Raw genomic sequence first — 13,090 nt, 5'->3', positions numbered from 1 at the left:
TATAAAATAAGCTGTTTTATTTCTTAAGTTATTTTTCAGCTGTGATTTGTGTTGTGTGATTTGATCAGAAGTTATTGATAGCTAGTTGTAGTTTTAATGTAATGATAAAAGTTGTTATATTTTAACACAAACATCTTTTCAGATGTATGTATAGCATGTGATTCAACATCAGTAGAAATAGCTACACAGCACCCCTGATAGAAGGAGGCTTGTGTAAGCAGTGCAAAGATGAAACTGTAGAAACAATGTTTGCATATGGAGATGATGGTACAAATGTAAGATGTTAATTTATGTTTTTATTCTTTCATCGTATATTTTAGAAAAATATAGCACCCATTCTGTCTCTATAGGTGTATATTTGTTTGTGTATAACTTTTCAAGAGCATAAAAGTAGTTATATAAGTTTAAAAGAACATTCTCAATAATACAGTATTAGTTTAGTAAGTACATTGCTGATGTTTTTTTGTAAATACATTTTATAAAGAGGATTTGTAAACGAATATTTAAAACTAAACAACTTTCTAGTTCAGGTAATTTAGCACTGATATGTCGTTGAGTTGCTTTCATCTTCCATGTTTTCATCATTCATATTTTAGTAATTTTGTGTATCAAACATACAGCTGGTGTGAATATCCTTTGTGGTTATTATGAGAAAAACCTATACACTGAATAGGTGAAGTAAAGAAAAAGTGTCATTGACCACAGTTCAGTTTTTTAACATTATATTGCTAGAAATTAGCAGATATAATAAATAAATTTAGTATTAAAAAATTGTTAATTTTGAAATCTAAATTCAAGAAAGGTCAAGTACAATCTACAACTGTTGGAATACTAAACTTATTTATTATATCTGTTATTTTTTAACTACATAATGAGACTAACTGAATAGTGGACAATGGTGTTTATAACTTAAATTATTAACTATTTGCCATCCAACTTATAAAAAAAAGTGCTACACTATTATAAAGGTTATAATATCATGAAAAAGACAAATTGAACCTGTGTTTTTCTTACTTACATCGTGGAAGCATAGCAAATTACATTTTGCCCAGTAATACTAGTGTGAATCCAGTTGTGGCTCCTAGGACTGGAGTATAGCTTAACTAACATACAGAAGTCAAAGTTTTGGCTGGTTAGAGACACTACACACAAAGAATTGTGGCAAGACTTTGAAGAAGGCGTATAAGTGACACTGTTAATAGCAGAAGTGATTAAAGTAGAAAGCAAAACTTTCTAGCAAGATGTTAAGGATATTTGTCTTTCAAGGTCTTCTTTGGGAGATAGATGACAGTTGATTATAGAACTTGTCAGTGGCTTCGCTGTAAATGTTACATCAAGAACAAAAAGATAAATATTAGAATGGCCTCATAGACATGCAACTGCTAAGAAGAGTTATCTAAGTGAAAATACTGAATTGGGCATCAAACCACAAATATAGAAATAAACAAAAGTGAAGACACACACTTTACAGATGAAATTGAACTTGAATTTTTCAGTGAAATCAGTGACAGTTTATTCAATGGCAGAGTGGGGAAAGATATATATCGTTGTACAATATCTACACTAAAGAATGAAGGGGAGCAAGTACTTGTTTGGGATTGTATCTCAACCAATGGTGTTGGTGATTTTCACAAAATCAGTACTACTGGCAAGTACAGACAGATTATGATCCATTACTCTATTCCCTTATAAATATGACTCACTGGGCAGGGATTAACCACCCAGCAAGATAGTGACTCCAATGAGGTGAACCAGTATCTTGATGATATAAAGGCCAATAGAACAGTTATGACCTGGCCAGCACATAATTTTGATATGAACATTCTTGAGGCCATATGGGCTTATGAAAACTAAGAAGAACAAAACATGATGAAACAACTTTGTCAAACTGTGCAGAGTTGTACAAAACATTTGAAAAACTACTCCACAATCTTACATTGATAAACTGTATGCTAGCATGAAAATAAGACATTCTCTGTAAAGCAAAAAGCTTAAGTAGAAAAAAAGCACAATACTAATGTATATTTTAAAATGTATTCAGTATTAACTTGTGTTTATTGTGATTATGGTTTTTACCAATTAAAAAAATTCCCAGGTAGTTGCTATTACTTGTTGTTTGTTACTCCTGTATGATATCGCCTCGGAATTTCTGTTACCATAGGCTTCTAATACTTGAATAATTAGAAAAATGTGATCAAGCGAAATAGAGATTTTTCACACAAAAAAAACCAGACCACTCAGGTTTAGATTTACATGTTTAATTTTACTGAAAAATCATATTTAGTTTTAAAGAAAATAAATTAACATGGCAGTTAATAAAAAATAAAAAGCATAGTTTACAAGAGACAGCAGTTTAGTTAAAAACAGAGCAGGTAATTCTATTTACTGTCTACTTGCATCATTTGATTGATTTTTATTTAATTTTATTAAAATCAAAGCATGATACTACTTAAAGGATTTACTGTGGTTGATCAAATTAACTTAAAGAGAAACATTTGATTCACTTTAAAAACACTATTTTATATAAATTTCATCAGGCCTTTTTTGAATTGCAGGCCTATTGTGTGATTTGTGGTCAGGCTGGAGAACTTTTGATCTGTGATAACAATGACTGTAACAGGTGTGTATTCTTTTTTGAAATGGTAGTAAAGTATATGTAAAAATATCCAGACTAAACAAAGATTGCTGAGAAAAAGCATCAACGTGTCAAACTTACAAATGCATTAAAAAAGTCATTAGATATGACATGAATAATGTCTGTTTAAGTCAGTGTAAACAAAGGATTTTGAAGACATATTACAATTTACCAAATTTTTAATGTAATATTATTGTTACTTACATTATTATGGAAATTTCAGTAAGCATATTACCTGTTTAACAGTTATTAAAATTGTTTTTTAATGTTTAATTTAGGATAAAATGTAAAAAGTATGATACTGGGTTAAAGGAATACAGTTTTGGGGCAGAAATCAAGTTTGTTTTATAATTTGTAACTTCCATAAAATAAATTTTTACTCAGATAAATATCATTTCAAAAAGAGCTAGTAATTCACAGACCAGTTATATTATCTATAACAAGCAAAGGGTAATTTTATTGACTGTAAAATACCTCTGCTCACTTTCAGGCAAAGACTGCTATTGTTTAGTTTTCAAAAATTGCAAGAGAGGTAACACAGTGAAGTATTTGGTTTACAGGTATCAGATTATATGCTACCAGAAAAACTGAAGTTGATCTAACTTTATAATTCAGTCAGACTTTTCAACAATTCTTACCATAACCAGATACTGGGCTTAAGTAAATATTTTCAAGAAGGAAATAAACGGATGTTATTGTTAGTCTGTTGCTTATATATATAAAGCTATAGTAATATTTGTCTGAACTTTATGCACTGCCCTAAATATATTGTTAATACACTGCTGGCCAAAATCTTAAGGCCAATGAACATAAAGGAAAAACATGCATTTTGCATTTTTAGACTCAACCACTTTGAGTAGAGCTTTGAAAATAATAAAAGGGAAAATAAAAATAAAAATAAAAAAACTTTTTTAGCATTTAATAGGGAAAATGTGAACACTATGAAATTAGCCTAAATACTAGCTGGTCAAAAGTTTAAGACCATACCAAAAAGAAGTCCTAAACAGAGTAGGAAATGCCCAACAAGAGGTCTCAATGGTGAATTGCACAGCCATCATTACAAATAACTGCAAACGGTCACTTTGGCATGGTCGATATAAGCGTTTGCAGAAGGCTGACTGAAATGTTATTCCAAGTGATGAAGATGGCTTCACAAAGATCATGCACTGCTTGGAACTGATCTCCATTTCTATAGACTTCCCTTGCCAACAACCCCTAAACATTTTCATTGGGGTTCAGTTCGGACAAACACACTGGATGGTCCAAAAGAAAAAGTCCTTTGTCCTGTGGGTATTGTGGATTGCAGTGTTGTCCTCCTGAAAGATCCAGTCATTTCCACACAAGTGAGGGCCTTCAGTCAATATGAATGCTCTCTCCAACATGACAATGTAGCCAGCTGCTGTTTGATGCCCCTGTATAACCTGAAGCTCTATTGTTACATGGAAGGAGAAAGCACCCCAGATCATGATGGAACCTCATCCACTGTGCCGTGTAGAAAATGTCTCTGGTGGGATATCCTTATTGTGCCAGTAACGTTGGAAGCTATCTGGACCATCCAGGTTAAATTTTTTCTCATCAGAGAACAAAACCTTCTTCCACTTTTCTATGTCCTATGTTTGGTGCTTCTCAGCAAAGTTTAACCAAGCTGTTTCGTGGTATGGAAGGAGGCGTGGCCTTAAAAGACATTTACGGTTTTTAACGCCTTTCTCTCGTAGATGCCGTCTCATTGTTCTTGAGCAGCATTCTGCATCCATAAGGGCCTTAATCTGGTTTGACAATCAGTTGGTGTCTTGCCAAACAATCCGTCAAACCATCCTGCTCAATGCTGACGAAATTTTCTTGGGTCGACCACTTGAAATTCTCGTTCTGTATCCCTCAGGGTCTTTTAAGAAATTTGCAACAGCAGTTTTACTATGCCCAATCTCATCAGCGATGGCACATTGAGAGAGACCTTGCTTTTGCAGCTTGACAATTCTGCCACATTCAAATATTGTCAACTTTTTAGCCTTTGCCATGTTTTTACCCAATGTAACACAGGAGATGTCAGTGGGAGACATTGTCAACGCTAATGATTGAACACAAATGACTAAATTTCGTTACATATTTACAGATTAATGCTTCATTTTAGTATGGTTTTAAACTTTTGACCAGCTAGTATTTAGGCTAATTTCATAGTGTTCACATTTTCCCTATTAAATGCTAAAAAAAGTTTTTTATTTTTATTTTCCCCATTCTTATTTTCATCTTTTGAAGCTCTACTCAAATGAGTTGTTGAGTCTAACAATGCAAAATGCATATTTTTTCTTTATGTTCATTGGCCTTAAGATTTTGGCCAGCAGTGTATAATAATGCTTATTGTATCTATTAATTTGAATCATGTACCTCTATACATTTACAACATTTTGCAAGATTTTATTAAACCATAAAAGTCTACTGTATACAAATTTTTATTAAAGTATTTTTATAAAAGGTTTATCTCTGAATTCACAAAACTACAACTGAGTCAGTCTGAGAATAAAAATCTTTACATATTTAATTTGCATAACCTCCAAAATGATCAAAACGAATATTAAATGTTTGTTGGTAAAATTTTAAGTTATCTCTTATTTTCTACTTCCTAACACAACTTGTAGCCAAATCACCAACATACAGTAAAACGAGAAAGTCAAGGCTTGTACACTTTGAGCCTTCACTCATCTACATAAGGTTAAGAAGTTAAAATTTAGTTAATGTACAAATTTGAATTATATACTAATTTTCCTGCCAAGTTTTTCACATGGATTGATAATAAAGTTATTAAATTTTAAATGCAACATTGTAAAAGGTCATGTCATGTACAAAAGAACTAGGTCTGGAGGCAAAATGTTGAAGTATGTTGCCATTGTCTCTCATGAACTACAATATTTAATGTATAAAACGTCCATTTCCTTTAAACCTTCTGCTGGAATCTTGTCTCTACTGCAATATTTTATATTGTTTAAAACTTCTGTTTCTTCCTTTCTGGAATTATTGGACCTTTGTTGGTTGGTTCTACCACTTCCAGGACTAGTTCCTTTTCCATGGCATCGTTGCACAATTCTGTTGAATGCTACACTCACCTTTCATTAATATCATCTATTTTGCAAATATCTGATATCCTTATATTAGATGGCTTCACAAGATGACTGGTTAGGTGTCCTATTTATGACTTTTATTCTGTGGATTTTACATACATTGTTTCAAATTCCTCAGATTTTTCATATTGCTTGTTCAGATGTTCATTCCCTATGTGCCTACTCAGACCTCTGATATTTTTATCTACTTTTCTATATTCTGTTCACACGTAATAGTTGCTTTCCTTTGATCATCTCTTTTAGAATCTTATCATCCAGATTTTGTTTTTGCCCTTAATTCCTTTTTTCCCCACAGACTTCTCTCCTGCTTCCTTTAAATATCTCTTTGAACTTAATCCACTGGCTTTTGTTAATTGTTTTTATTAATATTTCAAATTGGTTTTAGTCCCTGTCACAGTGTTCTTGGCTATGCTTTTATTTTCTAATTTGTTGTAAGCACCATTTAACTTGGTTTGAGGTTTCTTGAATGTATTCAGTTTATTCATTGCTAGATGTTTATCTCAGATCACTACTTGTGATCAGAGCCACAGTTTCCTTGTGATAACTTTTCACTTTGGCAATGGTATTTCTAAACATTTTCTTAACTAGTGTATAGTTTTTTTTTTCTTACAGTCTTTTCACTGTCCTGTGATGACCTGTCATGTATAAATGACTACATTGATGCTGAAATCAAATGTTGTTTATCATTTAATCTTTATTTTCCTATAATTATATTAACCAGTCTCTTCTCTTGTTTCATTTTCAAAGATCATCTGGTCTAACTATTATGCTATTCTTGCTTTCACCTACTTTTACATTAAAGTCACCTATTAGCACAAATTGTACTTCTGCCTTCAAGCATAATTTCCATTACAAGTGAATAAAAGCCTCAAGTTTCATTTTCTTGACTACCAGATATAGGCACATAAAGATGGATGACAGTTAAAAGGTTTTGCTCAGAACTTGACTAACCTTATTGTATCTGAGATAAGTTAGAAGCCTTACATGCTTTTAACTCCTTCATCTTTTGATTTGATATATCTGTTATATAGTTTGTATCATTGCACTGAAAAAACAAACTACTGAATGTAATAACTTGAACCTTCATTTGAATGCTTTATGAGTCATGTAACTTTAAATAAAATATGTGGTATTTGTGTGAATTCACAGCTTTAAAAATTAAAAAGAAATTAAACTGAAATGTGTTTTAATGAAACAATTAACAATGCTTACCTTTGTTATAGGCTTTAAATACTGATTTTTTGATTTTTTACACTCTTGTAAAAACTACTGTAAAACAATTATTTTACAAAACTGCAAATTTTTATCTTTATTTTGATTCAATAAGCAACAAATGCATTTTAACTTTTTTATTCACTGTTGATCACAGGCATGCAGTAAAAGTAACTTTTTGACTATATTATAATTATAAACAAGACAACTTTTTAAAAATATTTAATCAGAAAATTTCATTTCAATTAATACATTTCATAAATTTTAAATCCAAATTTATATTCATTTATGTCGATATATATTATGTATTTTTTTAGTGATTTTTTTTCTTTTTTCTCCTTCAAACAGTTACTTGGGTCAATGAGTCATTGGTAAATTTTAACATGTGGTAACGTACTGGTTTCTTTAGCAAAACACATTTTGATACAGTTAAGTCCAAACTATATAAACTAAGCCTACTTCATTTTGTCACATGGCACGATGGTTAGAGCACTCAACTTGGAATCTGTATGTTTTGGGTTTGAATCTCCATTGTTAAATAAGCTTGCACTTTCAGCCATATCACATTATAATGTGATGGTGAAACCCACTATTCATTGGTAACAGAGTAGCTCAAGAGCTAGTGATGGGTAATGTTAACTAGCTACCTACTCTCTTGTCTGTTTCTGATAAATTAGTGACAGTAGCATAAATATTCCTAGAGCAAAAGTTTGTGTAATATTGAAAACAAACCAAACTGATTTTTTCCTATTGTACTGCAACATCAAAATTAAAATGAAGTAAACATTATAAACCAATCTTCTTACAATCTTTAAAAATAATTCAGGACTACAATTGTATTGGAAATTGGTCACAAATATGTTTTCTTCTCTTAAAACATCACTAAGCTAAGCTTTTATTCTTTTTTCTGATCTTTGTGCCAACAGTAAGTCTTCAATTGTGTAACTCTGAAAATTGGGTTTTGATACCTGTTGTGGGCACAGGTGTAGTTTTGTCTTTAACTGCAAACAAAGAAAATTATGCAAATCTTCAGTGAAATGGAAGACGTTCACTTAACATTTCAGAAAAACACTAACAGAGTTTACATAGGAAGTTACATCACATCCTGTTTTCTGAGGTTAAGTAGCATTGATTGACTAAAATGATTGAAACTACACTTGTGTTGTAGTTACACAAGTAAGAGTAGTGCTACTTCATTTAAAATTACTTTGGCCTTCCTCTCAGGTGCTACTAATACTGTAGTTGATGGAGAAAAAGCTCAAAAAATTTCACAAGAGCAATAACGTTTTTGTTATGTTCTAAAATCAATACTAAATCAACATTTTGACACTTTATTTTTTGTGTAAAATGAAATAAATATAACTTTTTTATTGAATAAATGTCAACTCTGAAAGTGTTTGTTGATGTGTTAAAGAATAACTACAAGCTTATTTTCTGTGCATTTGTTTTGTAATTTGGTCAATAGAGCAAATTTTCCCTCAGGGCAGGATACACCTTTTCAGACTTGAGAGAGTTAAGTCCTCTTTGACTAGCAAACCTATTTTTTGTTATATTCATATCTTAAGTACATGAATTTACAGTTTTCACTTATAAAGAGTCTCTGAACTATCCATCTAAATTCACTTAGCCCCAGGATATAACCTATTTCATTCTGTTCATCTAGTGGTATACATTACTTAAAACTTCCTGTTCTATATAGTCTTCATACACTTATTTTTGTATCAATCTTCATCTTTATAAAAAGTCCCCTATTATATGGATCCCTACCTCAGTGAGAACTTGGAAATCCTACAGAAATGGGCTTTTCACAATGCACGTAAGAATTCACTACTTACAGGAACATCAGTACCTGCAATGGAAACATACATCATGAAAGCTTACTGAAGGGTCCCACAGCTTTTTGTGGATATCTTTGTAACTTTTTCAACCATTCTGTAACTAATTGGGACTAAGTAGTATGATAGGATGCCCAGACTAACCCATGAGTTGCAAGTGGTGGTTATTAGTATAATTTCAGCTAACCAGAATCAACAAAAATGGGTCTTCATGACTTACCTTACTAATGTTAATAAATGTTAATAGATTTCAATTGTGAATCACCGTACGAAACAATTTGTTTTACATTTTTAAATAGTAATGTTTTATTTTAATAATTATTAGAATTCCATTACTTGAAATATTAGTTTTTAGGGATTTGTAAAAAAATGTTTATATTTTTGTACAATAGTTTACAAACTAGAGATGAGAGAAGCATCAGTCCACCTAACTACAAAATAGTGTAATAGAAAGTATGGGGCTTGTTTCTTTAAATTCTTATGATGCCCTGATAAAAGAATTAATAGTTAAGAAGAGGTGTGTAAGAAAATGATGTACAATATTGATAAAATTGCTTTAATTAATTTTGTGATTTAGCTTTACTGAATTTTTATCTGTCTTGCTCTGTCTAGGTGTTACTGTACAGGCTGTATTGATGTCCTCGTGGCTCCTGGGGCCCATAAAAAGGTGAATGTTCTCATTTGTTTAGCAGAATAATTATCTAAAATTAACATGTATTGATATTGTATGTTTAATTTTATGTAAAAAGTAAAGAGCATAAAATGTTTTTATGTTACACTATTAAAGAGTTATTTTAGAACATATAAACTTTAAACCTTTTTTTATGTAAATATTTTTCCTTATGGCATCATTTTCTTAGGTGCTAAATACTAGTCCATGGCTGTGTTATATGTGTCGAGATTATGATCCTGAAACAAATGGTCTCATCAGATGTAAGGATGAGTGGCAGCAAAATGTAATGCAGCTTTTCCAACCAGAGAAGCACGTTCAGCTTCCTCCTTCTCCAGATGATTATAAAGAAAAAAGGCCGATCAGGGTCCTTTCTTTGTTTGATGGAATTGGTACAGGTGGGTGATGTAGTTATTTAGCTATACCTGTGGTACACTTAAATTTATTGTATTGTTTGCTATTATCTGAACCATTTTTATGAACTGTTGTTCATAAGTGGATATCAGTAATATAAATAGTTGTTTCTTATATCATGAATTGTTAGTGAGTCTCAGTAACTTTATTATCAAATAGTTTCTTGTTTACGTAAAATCAGTCGCTTGATCTCAGCCATTTCTGGTTTTGTTAACATGATTGTAAGTTGTATAATTTTGATACCAAGCCATCACATGTATTGTTGATACTGGTTAAAGCACCTTAGTCATTTCATATCTATTTATAACTTTTGAATCAGTATTACTACATGCTTTGGAAAATTTACTTTCTAAATCATATTTTGGATTTTGTTTTCTTTGAAGAATGTTGTGACAATTTATATATAAATTCATTGCAGTACTTTTCAAATATTTGTTTATCAAATCTGATTTAACTTTATAAAAAATAAAGGTAATTATTTTGTTTTTATTAAACATAAAAATGTAAGGTATGAAAAACTGTGTGTATGTTATTTTAAGCATTTCTCTTTATTTATTATAAATGTTATTTAAAATTTAACTAAACTTTTTTTCTTTCAAGGCAAGCTTGTTTTGGATCAATTGGGAATAGAAGTGGGTGCTTATTATGCTAGTGAGATTGACCAGGATGCTATTAATGTCTGTATAGTCCAACATAAATTAAGTGTTACCCATCTTGGTCGAATTGAAGATGTCACTGATGCTGAGGCAAGTCATATTTTATAGGAATTGTTGTTGTTGTTTTTATTTTCATTTAAATGAAGTCAATGGATGTTATAATGCATTTTTACCAGGTTGTTTATTAAGGTTTGTGGGATAAAATTCCTATAGGAAAAGGAAAATTTAGCAGTGAAATCCTAATTGGTGAAATATTAATCACTACAATGCATTTTAAGTGTATTTTATAGCTAGTAATGTGAACATAGTAAGTGCAGAGATGTAGTGTTAACAGTCAATAATGAATAGTTTTAAAACCCATTAAACATTCTTAATATTTTAAACATTATTCTGGCTGTTGTAAACAGTTAAATCTGGATCTTTAAAGCCACTGAACTTAATATCTAGATAGAAGAAAACAAAGTATTTTTTATATGTGAGGTAGAGTGGTATTAATTTAAATGCAATATTTGCACCTTTATTAAATTTTACATCCACTCACTAATTATTAATTTAGAGTGCAATGGGTGTGCTAAATTATCAATAAGGATTTTAATAGTACAGAGAATTGAGTACATTATATTAATACAATTTTGAATATGCAAGTAACCAAGTTATTTGACAATGGAATGTATTAGAACTACATTTGAACATTATTTGGCATTTTTTTAGGGAATGTGGTGCCACTGAAAATTGATTGATTTTTGGGAAGGTTACATAACAGCTCCTCCTGATGGAAAATATTCATACACTCAGGTTGTAAAGATGTGTTAAAATTGGGAATTTTATTTTTTTATTTAATGGCATTGAGAAACAAATGTGGATCATTTTCGAACATCAGAAACCACCAGTATGCTTTTGGTATGACAGCCTCATAACAGAAACTCTTCAATAAAAACTGCTTTGTAGTACCATCAAGTTACACAGTATTCATGTAGAGCATGGCCAGATATGGTGACATGAACTGTAACAAAATGTTGAGTCTTCAACTAGTTTTAATATAATGCTCCCAATCTCTGTACTTTTCATAAAAACTTAGAATCTATAAGATTACTTTATTGATTACAGGTAGCCAAACTTTGTCCAATTGATTTTGTTATTGGAGGATCTCCATGTAATGATCTCTCTCTGGTTAATCCTGCCAGGAAAGGCTTGTATGGTAAATCATTTGATATGCTGTAGTTTTCTAATCATTGGGAAGGGGGGGGGGTCTGTATTGATTAGGTTTTTTTAGGGACTAGTAACTTTATTGGTTTGCTGTAAGTACATTTTTTTCTTTTTTTGGATATGAACTTTCATCAGAAACAAATTGTTTAGACAGTGTTTTAAATATCAGAATTTAAATCTTAAAGTTAATTATTTTCAATTAAACAGAAAAATAGATTTCAGACCAAAAGGTTCTTGGCATTTGAATTTAACATTTTCTTGTGCTGTGTGTTAATACCTGAAATAATGGTATGCAAATGTAAGATCAAAGATACATTTAAGTTAATAGTTTTAAGATTTATGTCATTTTTGTGTAACTTTTGTAAAAATTAAAATCAAAACAAAGTAAGGATAAATGCTGTAATAAATTAAAAAGTTACTGTAAAAATTATGTAAGTCTTCACTGTAAAAAACTTGGTCAATATTTTTTGTATCTAAAGTCTCAACAAAGCTAGAAAAAGATTTTTTACTTGTTTTAAAATGATAGAAAGCGGTGTGTGTAATTTCTTACTACCTTAGGTCACATAAATTTGTAATTCATCATATATTACTTAAACATTATGCAAAAGAATAGTTAGAAGTCAAACACTAACACTGCTTAATCTTTGTTTTAAAGAGGATGACTTTTTAAAACAGTTTATTGAACTTCTCAAAGCATTTTTCAGTAAGGAATACCCTAATATTTTGTTCAGACAAATATCATTCAAAGTTTTATTCTAATAAGCAATGTTTATAAGAGTTAAATTCTTGTCAAGACCTCCACTGGAACTGAGAAATTTGCTAAATTATTAAGAAAAACTTTATATATTACTTTCAACTCATTCTTCTAAACAGTCTCTGAGGTTCAAAAATATAGATGGTTACTTTTTTTCTGTCCACAGTCACAAAATATCCAGTTTATTCATTAACACTTTAGTTTGTTTGGTGCTTGCTATTTAAATTTTTCAAGACTTTTGTTGTCTTTCTTAAAAATAAAAAGTCCACCATAAAGTAACATAAAATGCCTTGACCTCTAGATGAACTACATTTATATATTTGAATTTTAGTATTTAAAACTATCCTTTCATGCACATAAGATTTGAAAGTGACATAAAAAATTTGCTAGAATGGTATGACGTTCTTAATTTATATAGTTTGCTCATTTTAATATGAATACTTTATTTTCTCAGTGTAAGGAAATCAGGTGTTTTAAAAAAATTATAAACATCTTCTATTGGACATTTTGGTTTTTGTAATCTACTTTATATATTTTTGTACAGTTTTTTTATATTTTATTAATTTGGCCTAGATTAACCAAACTTTTCAAATTT

General features: G+C 30.5%; 1 protein-coding gene across 1 annotated transcript in view; it reads left to right on the top strand.

Moving 5' to 3' along the window:
• Positions 1–13,090, top strand: part of LOC143231378 (DNA (cytosine-5)-methyltransferase 3A-like) — a 67,635-nt gene that overhangs the window by 38,477 nt on the left and 16,068 nt on the right. The window contains exons 12-17 of the mRNA XM_076465923.1: positions 160–275; positions 2,556–2,620; positions 9,408–9,462; positions 9,656–9,863; positions 10,480–10,625; positions 11,643–11,733. Of these exons, the coding sequence (XP_076322038.1) occupies positions 160–275; positions 2,556–2,620; positions 9,408–9,462; positions 9,656–9,863; positions 10,480–10,625; positions 11,643–11,733 (681 nt within the window). The remainder of the gene's footprint in view (positions 1–159; positions 276–2,555; positions 2,621–9,407; positions 9,463–9,655; positions 9,864–10,479; positions 10,626–11,642; positions 11,734–13,090) is intronic.

Source organism: Tachypleus tridentatus, chromosome 11 (assembly GCF_004210375.1).
Source record: "Tachypleus tridentatus isolate NWPU-2018 chromosome 11, ASM421037v1, whole genome shotgun sequence".
Lineage (NCBI taxonomy): Eukaryota > Metazoa > Arthropoda > Merostomata > Xiphosura > Limulidae > Tachypleus > Tachypleus tridentatus.
The sequence above is the reverse complement of the archived record's forward strand: the minus strand, read 5'-3'. Positions and strand labels throughout refer to the sequence as shown.